The 25,980-nt window shown below is 40.0% G+C and overlaps 1 protein-coding gene across 10 annotated transcripts in view; it reads right to left on the bottom strand.

The window, feature by feature from the left end:
* The window catches only part of Slc4a4 (solute carrier family 4 member 4), a 427,900-nt gene that overhangs the window by 75,574 nt on the left and 326,346 nt on the right, over nucleotides 1-25,980 (bottom strand). For all 10 annotated transcript variants that reach the window (XM_028888567.2, XM_028888892.2, XM_028888700.2 and 7 more), the window contains 2 exons: nucleotides 11,916-12,049; nucleotides 5,373-5,644 (listed from right to left, as the gene is read on the bottom strand). In XM_028888567.2, coding sequence (XP_028744400.1) covers nucleotides 5,373-5,644; nucleotides 11,916-12,049 — 406 coding nt within the window. The remainder of the gene's footprint in view (nucleotides 1-5,372; nucleotides 5,645-11,915; nucleotides 12,050-25,980) is intronic.

Raw genomic sequence — 25,980 nt, 5'->3', positions numbered from 1 at the left:
GGCTATAATATATTATGGGCATGAATACAGTCTTCTTAGTGATGAGTGTGTCTATAATAGATTATGGACATGAGTACAGTCTTCTTAGTGATTAGTGACCCTGTTTGCATTTCTGCACGATCTTCTCAGTTTGCAGGATCACGGCTCAATCTGTACAGTTGCTGGCCTGTTGCTGCATCCTGCCCCAGTACTGAAAAACAAGCCATCCGCCAGTTTAAATATTATTGACTCATTGACTGAATTCTTTTACTAGGAGTGCATGTTGTGATGAAAGACCAGCCTTTTGTTGTTCTTAGAGCACTTGCTTGAGCTGGACGTGCAACTCTCCCAAGAAAATTTTCATTTTGTTCTTCAGAAGTAACACATTTATGATGAGTCTTTGCGGTTTGCTATCACAACTACAAAGGTTATGGGAAAGTGTTGTGTAGGAACGATACAGTCATTGGCTTTTTTTTCTTTCTTTTTCTTTTTTCATTTTTCTTTTTTAAAGCAGGGTATCACTGTGTAGCTCTGGCTGCCCTAGAACTCACTATATTGACCAGACTGGCCCTGAACACACAGAGATCCACTGCCTGCACCTCACAAATGCAGGGATCCAAGGCATGTGCCACCATGCCCAACCTATAGTCATTAACTTTATGGAACTTAGAAAAAATATGAAATTGTTAACAAAAATGCAAATATCCTGTGGTGGTTTGAACAAGAATGACCCCCATAGGCTTACATATTTGAATGCTTAGTCAGGAGGTGGTACTATTTGAAAAGAATTAAGAGGTGGGGCCTTATTGAAGGAACTGTGTTACTAGAGATGGGCTTTGAGATTTCAGAAGCTCATGTCAAGCCCAGAATCTCTCTCTTGACCAACACATCAAAATGCACCCGTTAACTACTTCTTCAGCACCACACCTGCCTACTGCCATGCTCGCTGCCATGATGACGATGGATTAAACCTCTGAAACTATAAGCAAGCCTTCAATTAAATGCTTTCTTTGTGAGAGTTGCCTTAGTCATGGTGTCTCTTCACAACAATAGGACAGTGATTAAGACACATCTATATGCCCTTTTCCAAACCACAAGCAAGTTTCAACTCCCCAGGCTTAGAAATTAGAAATTCATCAGTTCCTGTATACATTTCATGAATGCCACTTATCTGGACCACTACTAAAATAAGTGCAACCAACAATGTGGATGCATATTAGACCAGCTACCCAATAGTGTATTATTAGAAAGAGAAATGATACATACAAGCTTCTTTGTGCTCTCACTCACACTAAATGTTAAATTGTAGTGAATAATAACAATAATGAAACAGGTAACATTTAATTACTTATTACATCTTAGAAAACACTCTAAGCACTTAATCTGTATTTATTTACCTTTAAAACAATTCCTTTATGGGGGCGTGGGGTACAAGGGTTGATACTAGAGAGCCCAAGCTAGCTTGGAACTTGAAATCCTCTTGCCTCAGCCTCCCAAGGTCTGAATTACAGGCATCCACCACCATATCTGCCTTCTTCGAGACAGTTCTAAAAGGTATGTACTATTATTAACCACATCTTATAGAACAGAAAGGTGATGCCAAGTTGCCTGGGGAGAAGGAACTTGCTCCAGTCATAACTGGCATCATTCAACTGAATTTAAACATGAGATCTATACTGGTACCAATCACAGGGAGCAGGGATTGTTGGTGTCCTGAGAGCGATTTAGGAGTGATGCTTCACAACGGCCCCGGTGACACAGATCAAGAAGGAGTGATAACCCTGCTGCCTCGACTTGCAACGCGCATGTGAAGCTGGCTCAGCCCTTAGTGCCATCTTTTCATTCAGAGATCCCTCCTGGCAGGGGAAACCCTTTCCTGTCTCTCTACCCCCATCCTTCCTTCCCTTCCCCTCTCTCTCCCTCTCCCTCTGTCTCTCCTTCTCTCACTCCCTATCTGTCTCTGTCTCTCTCTCTCAACTTGGACACACTCAGTGATGCTTTCCTTAGTCCTGTATTAACTTGCCTGCCAGCATCCAATTAAAAGAAATGAATGAAAGCTTCCATTAGCCAAGGGTAGGACAGGGCCAGCACCAGATGTTTTGTGTGTGACAGGTGTGCTGACAAATCCTTCACCCAGCGTCACAAACACCTCAAACCACAAAACAGCTGAGTGGTAATTATTTTTTTTTAGAAAACCTTGCTGAATGATTACTCAGACTTATGTAATAAGTCACCATACAGACTTTTGCATAAATATATATGTATATATTTGCACATAAATAAATAAATGGACAGTTCAAAATCCCATTATCAATATGCTTGTGAGTTTCTTTCCCTTCTTTCCTTCCTTCCTTCCTTCTTTCCTTCCTATCTTCCTTCCCTTCCCTCCCCCCTCTCTCCTTCCCTCTCCCTCTCTCTTTCTCTTTCTCCTCAGTATTGAAGATGGAACCCAAAGCCATGCACATACCAGGCAAGCATTCAACACACTGAACTACGTTCCCAGCCCCTGAATCCAGTATTTTCACTGTCCAGATTTCCCTCAAGTCCTGACTGATGGCCTTCACAGGTTTTAAAACTTCTCTATCCCAAGAAGAGCTGTACATGGCTGCATTTTTCTGGGGGTGGGGGCAGGTGTAATTATTTTAGTACCTGTCATGAGTACAAGTCAATTTGGGGCTTTGATTTTGAGGCAGATTCTCACTCTGTAGTCCAGGCCATCTTGGAACTATGTAACCCAGGATGGCATTGAACTTGTGGCAACCGTTCTGCCTCAACCTCCTGAGATCTGGGATTATAGAATTTGATGGCTATTCTTGGTTCTCAACTTGACTATATCTAGAATTAACTAAAATCCAAGTGAGGGATTTTAAAATGCCTGTGAGGGATTTTTCTTAATTAAATCATTTGAAGTGGGAAGACCCACATTTAATCCATATCTTTTGAGGTGGGAAGATCCACATTTAATCTAGGCCACACCTCCTGGAGGCAGCCTTTATAAAGGACATGGAAGCAGGAAGCTCTTGCCCTTTGCCTGCTTGCCCTCCATCTCACTGCCAAGTTCATACCCTCACTGGCATTTGAGCCTACTTCTTAGGGATTTCAGTGTTTAGGGAAGACCTGCTGAGGAATCCAGCCTCATGGACTGCTGAACAACTACTGGATTCTTGTACTCTCCATTGGTAGATAGCTGCTGTGGGATGGTCTGTATGTCAAATGCTCTGATTGGTCAATAAATAAAACACTGATTGGAAAGTGGCCAGGCAGGAAGTATAGGTGGGACTAACAGAGAGAATTGAGAGAACAGGAAGGTGGGAGGAGACACTGCCAGCCACCACCATGACAAGTGGCATGTGAAGATGCCAGTAAGCCATGAGCCACGTGGCAAGGTATAGATTTATAGAAATGGATTAATTTAAGCTATAAGAACAGTTAGCAAGAAGGCTGCCATGGCCATACAGTTTATAAGCAATATAAGTCTCTGTGTTTACTTGGTTGGGTCTGAGTAGCTGTGGGACTGGCGGGTGACAAACATTTGTCCTGACTGTGGGCAAGGCAGGAAAACTCTAGCTACAGATAGCCATTGTTGGACTATTACAATAAATCCAATATATATAACTTATTTGCATATAATAAATATAACTTATAGATAATGAATATATATATACACATAGACACACACACACACACACACACACACACACACACACACACACACACATGAAATGAAAATATGTCAGTTCTGTTTCTCTAGAGAACCCTGAGTATACACAGGCACACACTACCATGTCCCACACAAGTCACATTTTAATCTGTGGGATATTTGTGCACTACCACCTCAAGCCTGTAAAAACTCTGCAATAGGCATGTTCATCTGAATATAGAAACTTCAATCTTACATTTCCTGGCCTTGCTCTTAGGTATGGTTTGACATTAATGTATGTCTATTACCCTTAAGATAGACAGGAAGAGTAGTGGGTGTGAAGTCCTAGATACCTAGTGTTCTCATCAGCATCATGACTAATGATCCATGAGGTGCTCCTTTCTTACTTCACCACCCAGATGGAAATCAGTGTCCCCAGTCTCTGTCCCTCTACCTCTGGGGAGGTGAGGATGAGTTCTAACACCAACATACCAGGGAGTAATCTCACACAGCCTCCCACAAGCACAAAAAAAAAAACTTTAACTTCTATATCTATATTCATTTTGTATCTGGCCTAAAGTACAAGCACACTTACTTTACCATAAATATGAAATGGTTTAGCCTCAGAATCCAGAAGTGAAAGTGGATATTCTATAAATACACTTTACATTTATGCCCTGGGCTTCTCATCCCAGGATTCTATTGGACTCAATCCACCAAGACTTACTCAAAAATTGTGAAATGCATATCAATTTTTACTTTAGGTAATGCCAACCTATAGCTACTTGTACATCATGGTATCCATAATACTCTTGTCATTAAATTGTGTAAAGCAAACACCTCTCCCTTACTCTATTATAACAAATACAGAGTAATTTGCTCAAAGTAAGTCCTTTTTCTATAAGCTTTGTGTCCTATAAAGCAATGATAAACTATTCTAAAAATATTGTAATGACTTTGAACACATTTTTATTAAAAAAACTAATAATGACTTAAGTTTGGATTTACAGATATTAAATTATTAAGATGTACAGTCATATTCCTCACTCAAATGTTTCTGTAATCTCTCCTGACTTCATGATATATTATATATTACATATATACATACATATATGTATGTATGTGTGTATGTATGTTCACATGGATGCCTTCCTTCCTTCCTTCCTTCCTTCCTTCCTTCCTTCCTTCCTTCCTTCCTTCCTTCCTTCCTTCCTTCCTTCCAAACTTCTCCTCCTTACCAACACTGCACAGCTGACAGGTCCCACTTATCCATCTGATAGAGATAAGATTCCAATCTTAACTTCCTTTTGAAATTTCATGTTCAACTTATAAAAACTGAATCGGTATTTTTTTCTTTTAGAGTTTAAGATAATCTACTTACACATCATTTGAAAGAAGAGCTTTTCAAAGCAATCAAGAAACAATAAAACATGAACTAGAAATTCAGAGAATTGGGTTCCTCTGCTCTTTAGACTTGTTATATACATGCCTGTGCCTCCCCAATTACCTCATAAAACTAAGAGTGAAGTACACCCCAGTTCCTTGTTGGACGTAATCAACAAGTACTGAGCTGGCTATGTTCCCGTCCCAGCAATCCTGGTGTCATTTCCTCACTGAATAACATGCTGCAGATGTCAAACTCAGCACTATGATTCCTCAGGGAAAACCAGGTAAGATCCTTTCGTACAGAACATGAGCTCACATATCTTCCAACATCGAGGTTGAGTGCCAGCAAGACACACGGTTTCCTTACCTGGATCGGGCGGCAGGCAAGCGCAGGAGAAGTGGGTGTTGTAGCCCACTTTGAAGTCTGAGTTGATAGGATAGTAGTCTGCTAGCTTGATCATCTTCTTGAAAGCATCATAGATGAAGATGAAGCTGATCAGCGAGGAGAAACCTTCTTCCGTGAAACGAGTGAAGTACTGAACCAGGAAGCTGGCATCAGTGGCCACCAGAATGAGACACATGAAGGCTGACCACAGGCCAATCCAAAGACGAAACTCCAAGTAGTCAAAATTATGGTCCCTGGGAAGAAAAACAAAACAACAAAACCAAAACGGGTATTTTGACTGTTCCACCAGAAAACAAGCAAAATCTAAAAACCACTCAAATGCCTACAGAATGGTTGCTGAAATAAAAGATCACTTTCAGACAATGCATGTAAAGAAATATTAAGCTTAAGGATTTGGTTCATGATATTATTATGCTACCTTTAGGGATTACTCCAAAAGTTTAGGGCGGGGATAAGCACTTAGAAAGTACATTTAGTGTTAGTGTGTACAGTTTGCTAATTTTCTCTTAAAAAAAATAACATCTGAGGTGGAAGCTTCCTCCCTGCTAGCTGGCTTTTATAGAACCAAAGGGTAACTATGAAGGTTGCTGGGAAAGAAACAGTATCTATGCCCTTACCTGGCTGTGAACCCCATGGACCACAATGCCAACCTGACAAGCAATATATATATACACAGTTGCGCATCAGTGGCCTGACTGTTCCAGAGGAAACCAATTACTCTCTGATTGGATTTGAGGCCTGCTTTACCAGCGGCCTGCTGTACTCATGCCTGTTACTATAAATATGCTAAATACCCATGGCTGGGGAGGTCACAGACCCTAGACAGGAACTTAGTATTGTTGTTTAGTTAAACAGATACAGTGTAAAAATGCCCACTAAACATTAATGTTCATGGACAAATGCAATCCTCATTTTTTTTTTTTCTTTCAAGACAGGGTTTCTCTGTGTAGCCTTGTGCCTTTCCTGGAACTCACTTGGTAGCCCAGGCTGGCCTCAAACTTACAGAGATCCTCCTGGCTCTGCCTCCCAAGTTCTGGGATTAAAGGCGTGCGTCACCACTGCCCGGCTGCAATCCTCATTTCAATCAGAAAACACCCCCTTTCTAGTGAATGACAGTGAAATTGGAGACGCACGAATTCTCAAGATGCTGACAGTAAGTGAGGATTGGTTGGCCAGCCCTACATAGATACTTATAACATCTTTGCAAGGCTGAAGGAGTACTGTAGCAAAGAGGCCACAGAGACTATAGGAGACAGAAGATATCTGTGCCATCTTCTGGAGAAGGCAAAAATTACAATTGCCTTCACTTGCCTTCCCATTGGCAAATCCACTGGACTTCGATAAATAATACCAACCATGGAAACACAAATGACCCTGGTTGACCTAGGTGGGTCACAAAACACTGAAAAGGGTATCAATCTGGAAAGAAACTTCTGGGGTTAAGAAAAGAGTTCGTAGAGATGGAGGGGAGATAAGAAAAGGTAGGGTAATTATAACCACAATGCATGTATGAAACTGTTGAAAAATAAGCTTAAATTAAAAAAAAATGTTTTTTAAAAAATGTATTCACGGAGTGTACAGAGTAAACTATTTAAAAGCACTGACATCAGGTGAAGACAACACTAACACCAGTTCGTTCTATGCATTCAACTCGGGACTGTCTTCTACTAAGGGAGACAAAATGATAAAGGCCATTATATTATGAAATGCTAAATGGTAGTGTCATGAGGAAAAGGGTAAGTAATTTTGAGAGGGAATGAAGTTGCAGAAAGGAAATCAAGGTGTTTGAGAATACATAGGAAGAAACTTTCTTGACTGAGTAGACAGAGTCAGGTCAGGAAGCAGAAGAGAGTTTAAAAGGTATGTTGAGCATGGCAGTCTGTAATGTGCACTGTGGATAGGGCATCACCAACAAGAGGAGATCAAGAGAGGCTGTCCTACCATGATGCAGCCAAACACTACAGCTTCTCATTTGAGTGCCCACAGATTGGATATCTTTTTACCATAACTGGGTGTGTCTACCTTGTTCTGCCTGGGTTTGTTCCATAGACTTAGAACAGGCCATCACCCTCTAACTAGGCTACTACTATCTTCAACTTCCCATTTCTTCTAAGTCAGGATCAATAGAAAATGATGGGTCAAATATTGATATTTTATGATTGCATACTGATTATCTATAAATTATGTAGAGAGTAGATGTTTTTAAAAGATGGCTAACTCATAATTTATTGCTGTGGAATAATCTTTCTATACACTGTTGAGATGTATTGCTCTCACTGTTAATAAAAAGCTGTTGGCTAATGCGGAGGCAGGATAAGGTTAAGTGGGAGAACCAGACTAGGAGAATATTGGGAAGAAGAAGGAGGAGGAGTCTGAGGAGATGCCATGTGATGCAAAGTGATTGGAATGCGAAGTACATACATGAGTTAAACAAGCCTCAGGGCAACATACAGATTAGTAGAAATGGGTTAATTTAAGTTATAAGAGCTAGGTAAAAAAACAAGCCTAAGCTATAGGCCAAGCATTTATAATTAATATTAAGTCTCTGTGTCGTTATTTAAAGAACAGCTGGCAGGACAGAAAAGTCTGCCTACACTAATCTGTGATGAGAAAGGAGATAAGAACCATGGATCCTGCATACCTGGCATTCTTCAGAACTGTTTCTCGACAACAGGTTTCTGATAACTGCTAGCCACTGTTTTAACACTTTCCTAAAGGCAGCCTATCGCCTCATTCCCTACCATCATCTCAGTTTGAGCAGCTAGCACTTTGCCTGATAAAAACCTCTGATTCATTTACTGATATCTATGCTTGCCTTGCTCAAAGCCATCTTCCGACTAGAGCTAAAATAATCTCTCTAAATGCTAATCATATATCTCAGCTGAAAGCCTTACAGTGACTTCCCACTGCTCATAGAGCAGAATTCTAATCCTCTGCTTAGAACAATACTTTGCTCATAAAAAAAAACTGCCTAATACATTCATAATAGATGAAGGAAAGCATGCCTGTAGCTTATGTCTTAAGCAGGTGACTAACAGTGGCCTGTGAGTTATCACATAGAACTAGGAAATAATTACAGAACGTTAGATTTTACAGTTTCTGAGACACTGTTATAGTTAATTTTATGTCAACTTGGCTGAGATATAGGGTGCTCACATATGTGGTCAAACATTATTGTGTGTTTCCACAAGTCTCTTTCTAGAAAGATTAACATTTAAATTCATGGACTTTGGGTGAATGTGGATAGGGCTCATCTCATAAGGCAAAAAGTATAACAGAGAAAAAATGGAAATTATGAACACTTTAATATGAAGTTATATTCTATAGATCTTCAGAGACATTCCAACAACAGCTTTACCTTCTTCTCCTCCAGTTCCATGTATATCTACATCTCTACTACTGAGTGCATGTCTATGGAGATAAGCATGCTACAGAAAAAAAAATGCCCTAAGAATTAAGATAATTCACCTCATCATGTGAGTCAGTGCCCAAACAAGAGTAAAGAAACATCTTACTACCATTTGAACCAACAGCCATTTTTCTGAAAAGTTTAAAACAACTACCTAGCTTTGATACCCTAAGAAGATGAAAACTAGAACAATCTTGTATTGTTTGTTTGGTTTTATGTTTCGTGTTTGAGAAGGAGGTTCACTCAATAGTTCAGGCTTGCCTGGAACTCAATATACAACCCGTGTTGGCTTTAAAATCATGACTGCCTCAGTCTCCCACATGCTGAAACTACAGGCGTGCACTACCATGCCCAGACTGAAAACTAAAGCACTCCAGATTTGTTCCAAGAATGCTTGAGGTTGTTACAGAGTTGATGTTTGCAAAAGAGGGTAAGAAACAAATCCAGCAATTGTTAGCAATTAAAACATCATGAGTTTGGACACAACGAGGGGAAAAATGTACCTACAAGCTTGAATTTTAGACTCTATACATAATACACCCAACTAGCTATTCTAAGAGACTTTCAAACAACCAAGGTAGTTCAGTGAGAAGGACAAAAGTAAGATCACTAACTAACACAACGCCACTGTTACGAACCCACAACACTCCAAGTTTCAAGAAGAAACAGAAGATAGACTCTTGAAGCATATTAGGTGGTAATCGGTAATAACTATCCCTGATCCTGCCAAACAAGGATTCACAAGAAGAAATTATGTCGGGGGAAAAACTGGGCACAGTGAACTAAGAGCTGCTTCACTAAACAGCCATGTTGATTCTTTAGTGTACTGAAAAGGAAAGTGAATGACCAAGTGGAGACTGTACTACAGAACTTCCAAGACATACTGGGGAGCTTTTTCTCACAGAGCAGCTCAGTTCCTAAGCCTGACAGTGGATCAAACTGGCTTCGGGACATAGTGAGCCACAAGGAAATCCTAGCATTCCTGCTCTAACAGAAGCAGATGAATGAATTCGTAGTGTCCTAAATAAAAGGACAAATAAAATTTGTCACATAATGGGCAATGTTGATTTTAAGGCAGTTTTGCAAATGTTTCTCATTGCTTTACAACTGTTTTCAAATGAATTGCTTGAAACTATGTAACAGTACCAATTATGATGAGACAGAAGGGAAAGTGAGAAAGGAACTCACTTGGTGGAAGGAAATACTCTGTAGCCTACAATAATTAAAACAAACCACCACACAAACACTTTCTGTAGATACAGACTCTGATCACATTTCATCCAATAAATCTCTCTGTGAGGTTCTGCCTGTTTGTTCCTGTTTATAGTGCATGCTTGTTTAATCTTCCCATAAAGCCTTTCTTGTCTCACAAAATGTTTTCTTAAACATATAAAAACTGTTTGACTCTCTCTGTAAACTGACATGAATAAAATTCTTTCCATGTCCTCAGAATTATGGTAGAAGAGAAATCTGTAATAATGATCTACAGAAAACTCGCCATTTTATTTAAATATTGCAACTTCAAATACTCAGAAAGCTTTCGCTGATGTTATCCACCCAGATTTTTTGTTTTTAAGGTTTCAAACCTTCACTTGTCTCTTGTAATTTAGGATACTTTTCCATGGTACACACAGTTTCAAAAGTTATGTGACAGTCCTTAACTGCATGAGTACTGTTATGGTTTGGTCTGATATGAAATATACCCCTTGGGGCTGTGGGTTTATACACTTGATCTCCAGCTGGTAGCACAGTTTTCGAAAGTTGTGGAAGTTGTAGGAGGTGGAATCCTCTTGGAGGAAGTATAACCCTGGAGGTGAGCTTTGAGGCAGTATAGCCTGACCCCATTTCCTGTTCTCTCTCTCTGCTTCCTGAAAACCAGTTGCTCCTCATACTTCTTTTGCCATGCTTTTCTCGCCTGTGATGGGCTGTATCCTCTCTGAACTGTAAGCCAACATGAACCCTTTCTCCCCTAAATTGCAACCTAGAACAGCAGCAGAAAAGTAACTAATACAGGTGCTGTGTAGACACTGGCTATTCTAAAATTAAAATCCTGTTAACACATCATAATACAAAATGTGGAAATTCTACAAAGGAATACTCACAAGACTTAACAAACTCTGAACATCTGAGGACTGAGATAACCCAGTAAAGGCAAGTCTGTCTTAGAAATATATCAGGTACAGAAGGAAGAGACAAGAATGCCCAATTTTATTTTGAATTTACTCACAAACTAAAATAATTTAAATAATTGACACTTCTCTTAGTATCCTTTCTATTTAAAATGACCCATTAATTTCTAAAAGAAAATATTGGTGTGCTATTATTTATCTGAGTACTGGAAGCTCTATCTACAGTGATGAACGCAGGAACTGGAGCTAGGAACCATGAACTAAGAACATTCAGTTTCTTTCATTAATGAACCACGTGACCTGGTACAAGTCACTTGGTTCCCTGGCTGTTTCAGTATCATGGCAGAAAAAGGCAAACAAAACAAACAGGCTATTTACAAAAGCGTAACTCTCCTCCCCCTAAAATGGCAATGTGGAGGCACTCTGAGCTAAGTAGAGCAGGAAGCCATTATCAATCTTGGGCTTGTAAAGGTCACACAAGGAATGGAGTTACAGGAGCCTGGTGAGCTAAAACTAGGCTAGCTAGACAGGCCACCTGACAGGGCCTAGTGTCAGGAAGCAGGCCGGGCTGCTGCGCTGAACACAGGGAATGATGGGAGAAAGTGACATATTGAAACTCAGCTCTCTCTTCATTATCTAAACCAGCAGGAAGCCCTAGAGGACAAAGGAACCTGGGGCTTGAAGTCCCTGGGAATCAGCCCTCAGGACAGGAAACAAGCAATCTGGAAGAGAATTCCTGGGGAAGGAATGAACAGAAAGTACAACAGATGGACCTCTAGAAAGGACTGTCAACTAAGCTCTGGACAACTTAATCATGATGGCATTTTTCACTTCCAAATCTTATCACTCTAGTATTTTGGCGGGTATTTGGATCTATTTCATTGCTATCCTGTGCTTTATCCAGATGGAACAACACAGAAGAGCAAATAAGTAGACAGACAGACAGACAGACAGAGATATACATACTTGCTGAAATTAAACAGAAGCCTCTCAAACACCAAGACAGGTCCTGTGCTGCTCAAAATGGTGAGCGGTTGGCCAGCAAAAAGGCAAAAGATGGCTCCAGAGACAGCGGTACCCAGGAAACTCTCCAACACACCCTAAAAGAAAGAAGAATCAGTTGATAAAGCAGAGCAAAAACCAAACACACTTCTGATCTTCCTGTTTGTGATGTCAGCTGAAAAATGAAGCCCCAAACAAAACAAGAACAAAGGTTTATCTAATACGAAATACCACCACAGTTCTCCACGTACATTAAATTACTCTTCCCTATTCCAAAGGTTGATTGTTCTGAAATACTATAATAACTGCGCTGACTGGCACACAGGAGGTAATGGCATCTCTGACCGTTACTTAAAACTTTATTGAAGGTTTGGTCATATGAAAATCATATTCTGTAAACCCACCAGACAGAGGAATTGATTCAGTTTTTTTTTTAACCTATTTTGCTCTTTGTGGTTCTTCAGTGTGTTAGTGTAACTGCACCTTGCACATAGTAGGTACTTTTGAGTAGCTGTAATTTCAGCACAAAATCTTTTTTTCTAACAGAAGATTGGGAGGGGAGATGAGAACAAAGGGGACGAAAATAGTGATGCAATTTTAAAAATTATTTAATCTAGTTTTTAACTTTCATACATGTTTACAATGCATTTTGATCATATCCACTCCTGGTCACCATACCAAGTCACTCCTAGACACTCCCTTCCATATCCACCCCCCAACTTAATATCCCCTTCTTTTCTTTCCTCATGACCCACTGATTCCAGTAAGTGCTGCACGTGTGTGTGTGTGTGTGTGTGTGTGTGTGTGTGTGTGTGTGTGTGTGTGTGAATAAAGGGCCATCCACTGGAACATGAGCAACCTAGGAGAGGTCACACCCCAGAAGAAAACTGACTTTTTCCCTCTACCAACCATCAACGGCCAATAGCTCTCTGCTAGCCATTAGGAATATTTAAGCCACCAATTGCAAAAATAACAATGATAATAATAATAATAAACAATAATAATTCGTATTACATGCTCATGCATTTCCCAATGCAAACTGCACAAAAAACTTCAAGGAACTTTCTTGTTAAAGAAAGCAAGCATCCAGAGACATAAGTAGCTAAAGCTTGTGTTCACATCTCTGGACACCAACCCACTGTCTTCCCTTAGCACAACAAGAGGCAATACCTGTAAGAACCACTAAGTCACAACACGACCTTCCTTAATCATGTCACTGAGGACCAGCAGTACTGATAATTATTATTTTTACTGTTGCAGAAGACAGACTGGCATAAACTCATGTGTAAAAGGGTATTTTTGTAAACATAAAATAAGATTTAGCCAAGACATAGTTTCGTAATTTCTTTCACATTTACTTTATTTGGCTGTGTGTGGGGTGCACAGGCGGCTGGAGCTGGCTCTCTCCTTTCACCTTATGGACTTCGGGAATCAAACCCAGATGATCAGGGTTGGCAGCAAGTGTCTTTCTCTGCTGAGCCATCTTGCTGGCCATCAAGGGGCAGTTTTAAAATGCAAAAGGTGACCAATTATCACACACAATACTATGTATCTGGATATCCAAATCTAAAAACCTTTTTCCAACGAATAAAGGGAGTCTAGACCTTTAAAAGGTACAATACCGTACTCAGGGGTCGACTGGTTAACACAGCAGAGTAAGGTGTTCTCTTTATACCTTTCTGTATATAGTAAAACATTAGGGGGCTGTTTCAAAGGGCCCCCACCCTTAGACAAAAAGTACAGGCAACTAAGCAATGCTCAGACCAGGAGAAATAGCCTTCTTCCCTGGGGGAAAAGCCCCACAATTGGTTATCCAATACAAAGTGGTCAGCCCTGAAATATCATATATACACAAGTAACATTATACAGACTGAGCAGGTTGTATTTATGTATTTAAGTGTGTGTGTGTGTGTGTGTGTGTGTGTGTGTGTGTATCAACAATTAAAGAGAAGGAGGCTATGAATATGGGAGAGCATGAGGGCATATGGGAGAGGTTGGATGAAGGAAAGGGAAGAGGGAAGATGGTGTGATTATATTTTAATTTTTTAAATTAAATATATAAAGGAGAGCCTTTCTCCCATAAACAGTACATCACCTACTCTTGGAAGGGTGGTTTATGTTAAATAAAGCAGACCTCTTAACTCAATCTTCCTTGACTGGGACAAAGCAGATTTCTTGGGACTCTGAGATGCCCTTCAGAAATGAGCCTAGCTGCCTGTCAGCCTCAACAGGTCACCTCTTTCACTGTCTCAAATCTTTTCTGGCAGTTTTTCACTCACTTTTTCTTTTCTTTCTTCTTTTTTTTGTTTGTTTGCTTATTTGTTTGTTTTTTTTTCTTTTTCCAGACAGGGTTCCTCTGTGTAGTTTTGGTGCCTAATCTGGATCTCACTCTGTAGACCAGGCTGTCCTCAAACTCACAGAGATCCACCTGGCTCTGCCTCCCAAGTGCTGGGATTAAAGGTGTGCGCCGCCGCCACCCAGCCACTTTATTTTCAAAGAAAATATATCACACAGGAAATAACTATGAAAAAATTGACGTTAAAAAAATCAATTTACAGAAAACACATTAAGCTCTATCCCTAGCCAGGCATAGTGGTAATCTTAATCCAGGGTCAGAGGCAGGTGGATCTCTGTGAGTTCAAGGCTGACCTGGTCTACACAGCAAATTCCAGGCCGAGGCTGCTTAAGGAGATCCCATGCCCTGCTCCTCCCAAAAAGTAAAGAAAATTAGTTCCATCCCTACCCACTATCTAGAACCCATGGTAACTGAAAATACTTGTATACAGCTTTAGAACCACCAACACTGTCCTTGGAGTGACATTAGTGATAGAAAATGCCTCTTCTCTCAAGGTTGGGATCTGAATCAGAAGGCAGATGACAATCCTTCAGAGTAGCACTGGAAAGAAGTGGCGTTGGGATGAAGTGGCCAAAAGATAAGAATGGGCAAGTAATTAGACAGGCTCTTCTCATGTCCAGTAAGCCCGCTCTGGTACATGCTGTGGGATGATCTGTATGTCAAATTGCTCTGATTGGTCAATAAATAAAACACTGATTGGCCAGTGGCCAGGCAGGAAGTAGGTGGGACAAGGAGAGAGGAGAATTCTGGGAAGTGGAAGGCTGAGGCAGAGAGACACTGCCAGCCGCCATGACCAGCAGCAGCATATGAAGATGCCGGTAAGCCACCAGCCACATGGCAAGGTATAGATTTATGGAAATGGATTAATTTAAGCTGTAAGAACAGTTAGCAAGAAGCTTGCCACAGCCATACAGTTTGTAAGCAATATAAGTCTCTGTGTTTACTTGGTTGGGTCTGAGCGGCTGTGGGACTGGCGGGTGACAGAGATTTGTCCTGACTGTGGGCAAGGCAGGAAAACTCTAGCTACAGGTACAGCTCAGACAGGCCCTGTCCATGGAGAGTGCAGTTCAAATCTAGCAGGAGGGGCTCAAAGAGAACCCCACTTACACATGTAAATGCCAATGAGCAGCTTGAAAGGTGCCATTCATTATTTATCCGTCCCAGCTAATTCTTCCTCACAGAAAACAATTCAAGTAGGAAGTGAAACAACAGAACCAAGATTCATTTAGACAGACAAGCTCGAAAGGGGTCCCCTTGTGCCCTCAAATAGTATTGTCTTGATTTCTTGACTGTTGACATAGTGACATTCAGATGAGAGTTAAATGATGGGAATGCACTGTGGATAAGAACTCTTAGATGTGTGTGCCCATCTAACCACACATCACTCTTTCTGAGGATTAAAGATATGCCTTGGGCTTGGGTTTTCCTAGATATGAAAATTCTCAGCGCCTGTGCATAAACAGAGGGTTTTTTTTTTCTTTTTACAATTTTATCTGTATTTTTTATAGCTCACCTGAAAGCTAAGGATTTGAATGCTTTGTTTTACCAGATAATCCATTTATATGGTGGTATGTCTTGTTTATAAGACAGTCTGAGTACATGTAAGTAAAAGGCAAAGAGACAGTGCATCATTCTCCATCATCATACAGAAGAATCCCTATGTCTTACCGTACTTAACATAGGATGAAAACAGCTCAGACTGGGTGTAAGGGAGGGTGTAAATTCGGAAAGCAGAAACTTGAGATCCAGGATCTGTGGCTTGGCATAGCCATTAATCTCTGTAAGGGCTGGAACAAGGTCTTCCCGCATCTCCTGTTTCTCCTCCCATGATGCTGTCCACCATTCCTCCACCACGTGCTTTGCAGGTTCTCAGCGAGTGCTGAAGGAATGGAAGACTTGCCCAGACGACACCCTAGGTCTCCTTATCAAAGGTCAAGAGCCCTCCTCGCTGCTCATTCAGTAAAGATAGCAACCAATTTCTTCCAGAAAACACTGTGATTTATGGAAGCCATGTGATAATTCAAAGGCAGATTATTTTTATTTCGGTACTTGATCCTGTCGTAAATGCTAGTTTTCCGTTCTGTGGCTGACAATTCTCAGGCAGAGGCAGGTGATTCATTATATACACGGCACTGGAAACCTGTTTAAAACTGAGAGATGCTTCCAGAATTTCTGAGAAAAGAACTATTTTCACGTGTTCCTCTTTACAACACAGATTTTTTGTTTAAAATAATCTCAGGCAATGAATAACTTTAACTGTAACTAGAGTCTAATGCAACTTACAAAACAAATTGTCATAAACATCTTTTCTGATTTATCACATCCAGCGTTCACTAATATTTGATTTTAAAAGAAAACTGCATTGACTTGTGTCTTGTCAACAGCCATGAGTCTTAAAGCCATCTCTACATCTAACTTCTAGAAGGAACAAATTTCCCAGCACTTCACGGAGATGCAGCTGGCTGGGCTCAGGGGTGTGGTGGCATCAGGGCCACAGAGTGCCTTGGCACTTTTGGTTGGCCATTCACCTTATTCCACTGCTGTCAGAGGGTGCCTAGCCGGGAACAGTAGAAAAAGCAGACAGCCAGCACTCAGGAAATCCAAAGTCTAGACTGTTCTGCCACAAGAGACCCGATGATCTTCAAAATGTCACTTCACTTCTTTCAAGAAATAAAATAAATGGTGACATAGTAGAGAAATGGGCTGTGGCGTCACAGTCTCGGGTTGAGTTATGGGCTACATCATGTTCCCAATGTAATCTCTAATCTGCATATTAGATCAGACATTATATGGAACAGGCTTAGCATAGTGTCTGATGGTTGAGAGCTCTTCCAATAACAGCAACCTCTCTTAGGCAACATGCTTATTTGCATATAAGATAAAGAGGTTGGACTAGGTGACATCTGAGATCTCAGCCAGCTGGCTCAACACTAGGGCAAACCTTGCAGACCATGTGAACTTAGACCAGCTCCACCAGTTACCTTAGATCCAAGCATCTCTTCTATCAAGCCTATCTATGGCTACCTCACTGGTAATTATTTGGATTAGACCACTGGCTCTCAACCTTCCTAATACTGAGACCCTTTAATACAATTCTTCAGGTTGTGCTGGCCCCCTAACCATAACTTTATTTTTGTTGCTACTTCATAACTGAAATTTTGCTACTGTTATGAATCATAATGCAAATATCTGATATATAGGATATCTGATAGGCAAACCCCCAAAGGGGTCATGACCCACAGGTTGAGAACTGCTGAATTAAATGAAAAGGAATACAGTAGAACACAAAGTAGAGATGCAATATTAGGTCTCTTCCCTCACGCCTTTCATCCCCTTCTTCCAAGAAGAAGGTGGAAAGCTGAAAGAAGTAGCATGAAAAGAGGAAGATTAATCCTCAGTGGGAAGGGGCGGGGCCTCCTGAACTCTGCATTCAAATATAGAAGGCTTGGGGGCAACACTATGGTCCCAAGAGTTGTTTCTTTCATTAAAATTGATGCTTATAAACAAAGCAAAATAGTCTAACAGGACTGAAATCAAAACCCATACACCAAATAATTTGTGACAATTTCTCTGCTTGCATGGGGGTATGAAATTCAACCCAAGATGTCCCCTGTTTTTCAAAAAAAGCCAGGAAAGGTAGAACAAGTCTCAGGACTTCAAAATCAAGCATATAGAAATTTAAACCATAGGAGGGAGTGTCTGGAAATGTTATAATGCACCTATGGTTGAAATATCAGCACTTCAGGGTTTTAAGCTACCTGGCACAAGAACTGTAAGTGACATCACCCCCACAGCAATCAAGGTAAAGCAAGCATACTCAAGAGAAGCAGACATTAGACATTAAAGATACATGCTGTTCAACCTCATTGCAATTTATCTTCATATAACTGTGGGGGCCCACAGAGGCTCCCCAGTAAGGCCTGACTCAAGGTCAGAAAGTCTGAGCTTGCTTTGCCCAGCAGGGCTGCATAAAGGGATAATTGGGCCAAAGGCGTGGCTACCAGGTCTTTTGAAGGGTCTACACTTGCTGGTACTTTTATACCTCAACCTTGGAAGGGGGAGGTCTTTTGCCCCTCCCCTTGCTGGTGTATAAAAAGCCCATCACGAACAAACTTGGAGCATCTGTGGTACTGACCCAGAGCCCTCCTGAAGCTATCCTGTGTCTCTGTCTTTTTCTTCATCTAAGTCTATATTTATTCGTATTATTTTTCAGTTCCTCACTCTTCCATTCAAGAACCTTCGACAGGTCAGGGCTGGTCCCCCGACACATAATACCACAAAATAACTGTTGTGACTCAATCTCGTTTTTAGTAGGGACCTTACTGTTTGGGTTAATAACTGTTACCCTGAACAGAAGAGCTTGGTTGGCAGCAGTAAGAAAAGGGGGGGGGGGGAGACAACAGAAAGGCTAAGAAAAACACCAGATTTTCTACTTCTTAGACAATTTGCAAACTACTAGAACTTAGAAAATAAAATATTTCCATGGCATTAAATGGCAGTGCATTCACCAATATTACTGTGATATGACAAGCTTTAAAAATGTTTTTATTCCTACTCATAAAGAGAGAAAATTTAGTTCATGTTTGGGATGATTTACATGAAGTGTACAGCTTGCTGAATAATAAAATTAAATTTATGTAGATGAGTCTTTGAATCTGAAGTTTAGCCAAGAAAAAACAAGGCAGCTGATGCCACTAGAAACAGTAAGGCAAATCCAGCTCAATTGCAAGTTTTACTGTTTTGGATTGTTGTTTGTTTGCAAAAAGGTCTTGATTCGTAGCTCAGGCTGACTTTGAACTCACTGTATCGTCAAACTGAATTCAAACTCATGATCTACCTACCTACCTTCACCTGAGTGTTGAGACCTGCATGGATTTTAATGTCAGGTTCTCAGCAGAAGCTAAACCCCATTATGAAAGGTAAGTTAAGAAATGGTACAAGTAGAGCTGGAGAGGTGGCTCAGCATTAAGAACACAGACTGCTCTTACAGAGGACCTGGATTCAGTTCCCACAACCCACATGGTGCCTCACAACCTTCCGTAACTCCAGTTCCAGTGGATGAGACATCCTTTTCTGGTCTCTGCAAACACCAGGCACATATATGGTGCACATGCATACATGCAGGAAAAATACTCATACACATTAAACTAAAAATCAATAACTTTTTTCAAAATAAAGAATGCAAGTATTGAAGTCAAATCCAGGTCACGTGAGAGTCATTTGAGAAGGGTATACATTTGTTTGCCTGTTTGTTACAATACTATTCTTCATATGGTATATATCTGTCTGTTATAATATTAATTCTTCCTATCCATACAAAGCAGTTAAATCAGCATCTCTGAAAATGACAAGGAGATGAGGTCTAGAGAATCTACTTTCACAATTCCCAGGTGATTCTCTTGATCCCAAGCATGAGGTACACCCATCCAAACAATCTCCCTCCCTCCTTCACTACAGCATTACCGGATGGTCACACACCCCCCACGTCTGTATGGGGGGGAAAAGCTGGCTACTGAGCCTTTGTTTCCATTCCATGATGTGGCTTCATCCTATAACGCAGTGATTTTTGTCCTGTCCAGAGGAAGCATCCATTCCTCATGGTCACACTCCCCTGTGTGCTTTGTCACAAACAGGACTTGAAGCCACACTGCCATCAGAAACTAGAAACTCAGGGAAGACAAACTACATCTCTGTTTGAGAAAAGCAGGAGTCCAGGACTTCAACAAGAGAGTCTGGACTCTCTTAGAAAAGAATGAGGGGCAAGATACAGCAGCCTTACATTCATTCTTTGAAGAGCCGTGAACATGTATGTGAAACACCCGGCGTCAGTCTAACACGACACAAAAATCAATTCCAGATGGGATAAAACACTAAACAAAAACATGAAAGAACTGAAGTATGTGGGTAAATATTTTTCTAATCTTGGGGGAGAGGAAGCCTCTTTCAATGTATCGTGCAAACAAGAAACATGAAAAACGGAAGGCTTGACTGCTAAAGTAAAAATCTATTCAGCCAAAGAAGCCACAAACACAGTAAAAAGACACCAAGGCACTAGAAAAATATTTTGTTAATATTTTCCTAACAAGTAAAAGAAAATATTCCTACTATACAGAGCGTAATGAGGAAAAACTAAATGCCCCCAAATGAGAATAGAGCAAGAACACACACATATAGAGAAGGATGGATGGTCAGTACAAATGTGGACAGATATTCAGTCTCATTAAAACCAGAGGAGTGGAATGGAACTAAAGCAGCCCATTCTTTTCCACACACAGCATAACAAAAATGAGAATCTAGTGGGGAAATCTGTTTCACTAGGGGTAGGCAAGTGGGTACTCCTGTCCAATACTGGTAGAAATATGAATTAGTATAACCTTCATGAGTATAATTTGAAATAAATAATAACAACTATAATCAACATATTGCACAACAATTTTTGCTAGGGATATACCCTAGAGAGATAATTATAAATAATGAATGTATAGTTAATGACCATCGTATTCTTTATAAAAGAGAAAACTAGGACAAACTGAAAATATGTTTATTAAATAAATTATAGTGCATATATCATGTGATAGTCACTAGAATTATGTTAAAGAACCTATTAAAGTAGAAAATGCCCATGAAATATAACTGTTACAAAATATGAACACGTAATCTCATTTACATAAATTCCTATATGTTTATCTACCTGAGTATTTGTATTTTGCAATATGTATGAAAAGATATAATGAAAATGTTACTTTGGAGAAGCTATTTCCAAAATAACTGTGAGCTAAAAATAATAAATTTTTACTTTAGCATCATTTGGGACTCCCAATTTTATCCAAATGATTATAATCTTCTGATCACCAACAAAACAGAGTTGACAAAGGTCCTTCTAATAAAAAAATACAAATGACTTAATTTCTTCCAATTAAATTTAACTCAGAACTTGTAAAGCACATTTTTATTTGTGTGTGGAGGGGTGTACATTGACATATGGTATGTTCAGGTGAGTGGAGCGTGCATGCATATGTGTACACATGTATGTGGAAGGGTGTGTATTGACATATGTATGTTCAGGTGAGAGAAGCATGCATGCATATGTGTACACATATGTGTGAAGGGTATGCATTCACACATGTATGTTCAAGTCAGTGAAGTATGTCTGCATATGTGTATGCATGTGTGTGGAAGCCCAAGGTTGCTGTCAGGAGTCTTCTCTGAGAACTTGCTACCTTACTCATTGAGGCAGGGTCTCTCAACTGTAACCAGATTGCACTGGTCCAGCTGCTCTAGCTAGCTGGCTTGCTCTAGGGATGTCCTGTCTCTGCCACCAGAGAGCTGTAATTACAGAGGGTCCACCATGCCCTCCAAGCATTGATGTGGGTTCTTGAGATCTGAACTATGGTCCTCACACTTGCAAGACACATGCTTGGCATCTCCCTAGCCTGTGGAAACATGCTTTCAAAGTTAAAGGTCCTTTCCGGGATCATAGATAAGCAAGATGGATTCCTTCCTTTGTCACTAAACAGGCTTGCTTACTTTGGCCAACCCAAATACCAAGTTATATCGTCCCCACAGGCTATTTCTGCTCCACATGTTGAAGTCAGAGTGTGCTACTGTATAGATCAACACATTTCTGGGTCTCCTGCTTCTAAAGGAAAAGCACTTTTGTGCCAAAGAGCAACAGTCAGACAGACTGAAATTACTGTCCGCTTCTCAGTACACTGTCAATTCCCGTCAATCCTGCTGCTGTAAACTATATGTGATAGGCATTGCAAAGAAGTACCTTTCTCACCGACATAGGAAATTATACTTTTCCGACTTGAGCAGATTGATGAAAATGTCTCAGCACAGCAGAATGTTAAAATAAAGCCTCAAATTTGGAGATGCCAGCTATAAATGTTCCTTATTATGAGACAAGTTCTCTTAAAATGTGCTCTGTTAGGCTCCATAAATATCACAAAATTCACAGAATGCTAAAAATCTTACCGCATTCTTTTGCTGAAAGGTTTGTGAAAATGGGATTATATTTACTCCTGGAAAAAAATTAAAATGACTTTCTTCACTCCATCTTCACTCTAGACTATAGTTAGTCATTCACAATCAAGTGTAGACTTACATTAAAATACATTTTCTGTATGATATAGAAGAATAATTCTCCAATCACATGGGACTTACCACAAAGCATCAGAGTCTTCCTTACACTAATATCTTCCTCAAAGACTAAGTAATGACTCACTTTGTTAACAAAGAAGTATTGTCTTCATAGGACTGTTAGTTGAGCATCAATCAGGCTTTGTCCAATGCTAATCAAGTGATCTACCACTGAGCTATTTCTTCAACTCTTGTTTTACTTTTATTTTGATAGAGTCTTATTAAATTGCCCAGGTAGGCGTTGAACTTAGTCCTCGTGCCTCAGCCTCTTGAGTAGCTATAATCACAGGGCTGTATCACTGGGCCCAACTCCATATAGTAGCTCTTAGAATGAAAACCCTTAATTTCAATAAATTCTAGTGAAATGTATTTATATATTGATATTTAATAATTAAAGCATCTAAATAAACAGAGAAATACACTTGCTCTGTAACCAAGATTGTAAGTATGATACTGATATCATGGTTTAGTTATGAAGGAGATGAGATTTCAGAAAAGTGAGGCTGAAAACTGTTTCTTTACTGTACAGCAAGGAAACCAGGGCATCAGCTTGATGGGAACAACCAAGATGAGTAAGTGATGCATCACTCTCAAACTTTAGGAACTTACACATCTCTACGCTCTAAAAGAGAAACAGGCAACAACTGAGGTTGGATTCTACAGAAAGGTAAGGTCAACTCTTGGCTAAGTAGTTCAGTTGCTCCAGGAAACCCAAGATAAACTATAATTGCCCACACTTATCTCTATAAGAAATCCGTAAATACCCTCTTTGTAAGGTCCAGCATCTTCTTTGAGCTTCCTGACTGGCAAAATATATATGCTAACAATGGGGAATGCAAGCAGCTATTTGTGCTGGCATTACAATTGAATTATACTGGCAGCCACTGTAGCCTCAACTACTTTATTTTGTAGCCTCAACTGCTTTATTTTTAATGCAGCTCTAGGAGAAGTTATTTTTGTTATTACAAGATGATCTTTTTTTAGTGACACACAAATACATATACACACATATATAATTATATATTGACATATACACGCATATAAATAGACAAGTTACATATGTATGTATTTGATAAAGAGATCTCATATAGATGACAGATAATGGTTGGTGGGCAGACAGACAGAAAGACAGACAGACAGACAGATAGATAGATATAGATAGATATACAGATGATAAATACATAGATATTATCAACCCTGAAATTAATAATTGAAAGCAAATTCTTGTCTTCAAGCAGGCCAGACCTTCTGAAGAAGCTGGCAGAAGAGTATGCTTAGACAACACTCATGGAGTGAGTCATCTGTGTTTTCACAACATGTTTCTCCCCAGCACCCATGTCTATTTGTAGCCTGACAATAAAGGCCCTATCCAAACCATCTCTGAGCCGTCTGCCTTTAAAAGCAAGGACGTGGTTCTCAGCTGACTCACTGGAGCTGCTTGTGCTAAGGAGATTAACCTGCTGCCTTATTTATGAAAGAGATAATATAACTGCAGACACCCAGGTTTGCCCAGTGTTTTCTGCAAGGTGTTGGTCCTGTGTTTAGAAAGGTCAATGAAGGGAGAGGACTTGAATCCTTAAATAAGCCTATTACATACCACTGCTAGTACCCCATAGGGACACAGAAAAATGTTGCTTCCATCAACAATTTAGATAAAAGTCACATAAGCCTAGGGTTCTTACCTAATTTACTCACCTCACTCTATCTCCAGAATATAAAATTCTATCTATCTAACACATGGTAGGCACTCCATAAACATTTGCAAAGAAATAAATTAGCATTTGTCATATACCTATGAAATGACCTAAGACTTATCACCAAATCCACAAAATATGTTGTTGTCCTAATGCCAAGTCAAAAAACCTTCTGCCAGCAGATTAAAACATTCATAAGGTAAGGTACACACCCTTTCAGTCATGTAAGGTACACACCCTTTCAGTCACTCTTCAATGTGTCAAGCCAGCTCACTCCCTAGTTCTTAAAACAGAACAAAAACTATTCATTAAATTTTCAGTTCAAAAATATGTATTAATAACCACCAATTTTCCTTATTAATCCTTATTCATGTTTTGGCCATCCACTGTGACTCCTGCAAGCTGTCTAGAAGGACTTTGCCAGTATTGTACTAAAGGGAAAAGACTTCACATGCAAAAGAAGTCAAGTATGGTGTTCAGTATTTTCATTCATAGAAACCATTAAAATTTCACCTATATTTACTGTTTCAACAAAATTATCAATAGAGGTTACAAAATCTATTAATAAATTAATTAAAGTACATCCAAAAAATGTCCTCATGAGTCTGTATAACTTTCCAACTTCCCAGGCTAATATCTGACAAATATTTGGGGGCAGTGCTTAGCACAATGATGCTCTAACCCATTCATGCTTCTGACATCTTCAGAACCCAGAAAACAGTCAGGGATTACCAAGATTATATAAAACAGAGGGAAATTCCATGATATCCATTTTTATTATACAACAAAGTCTACTATCCCAAGGACTCACTCAAATAGAAACTGAATCATGCAAAAGTTACCACAACACACTTGGATAAACCCCCTTGCTCTTAGATGCTACTATGTTCTAAAGGTAAATCTGGGGTGAAGATTTGACTCAGTGGTAGAGTACTTGCCCAGTGTACTGGGTAGTTTGATGTCAAATTGACACAGCTAACAGCATCTGAGAGAAGAAAACTTCAAGTAAGAAAATGCCTTCATAAGATCTGGCTATAGTCAAGCTTGTAGGGCATTTTCATAATTAGTGATTGATGGGGGAGTGCCCAGCCCATTGAGGGTGGTGCCATCTCTGGGATGGTGGCCCCGGGTTCTGTAAGAAAGCAGGCTGATCAAACCAGAGGGAGCAAGCCAGTAAGCAGTTGCCTTCCATGGCCTCTGCATCAGCTCCTATCACTAGGTAACAGCCTTGTTTGAGTTCCTGTCCCAACTTCCTCCAATGATGAACAATGATGTGGCAGTGTAAACCAAATAAACCCTTTCCTCCCCCAAGTTTCTTTGGTCATGCTGTTTCATAACAGCAACAGAAGTCCTAACTAGGATACCCAGGATGCCCAAGACCCCGAGTTCATTCCTCAGTATACCCCCACAAAAAAATTTAAAGCTAAATCTCACAAGACTGTAAAGATTATATTTCAAAAGAAGCATTAAATGTCCATGTAGGAAGTATTACGTTACCCTTTCAATGAGAAGAATGTCCATTAAAAAAAAAACAAACCAACAACTCTTTAAGATGTTTCAGCACAAGTAGACCTCTGTATCTCCCAACAAAAGTTGGTTTTATTCTTAAACATCTTCTCAAAACCAGACAGTGAAACCGTCAAACATCATCAGAGAAGTTGCCTTGTTCCATGGGCAGTAATTAACACAGAAATTCACAACTGGTCAATGTATAGAGAATAAGTTTCTATGGAATGCTCAGTCATTAATGGTTTATCAATATATGTCCTTTCCCTGGAAGGCTTAAGAACCATCCAAGAAGAGGGGAAGAAAGGCTCTCAGCCAGAGGTTGAAGAAC

The sequence above is a fragment of the Peromyscus leucopus genome, chromosome 10, assembly GCF_004664715.2.
Source record: "Peromyscus leucopus breed LL Stock chromosome 10, UCI_PerLeu_2.1, whole genome shotgun sequence".
In the NCBI taxonomy this organism is placed as follows: domain Eukaryota; kingdom Metazoa; phylum Chordata; class Mammalia; order Rodentia; family Cricetidae; genus Peromyscus; species Peromyscus leucopus.
This window is presented reverse-complemented; position numbering and strand designations above follow the sequence as displayed.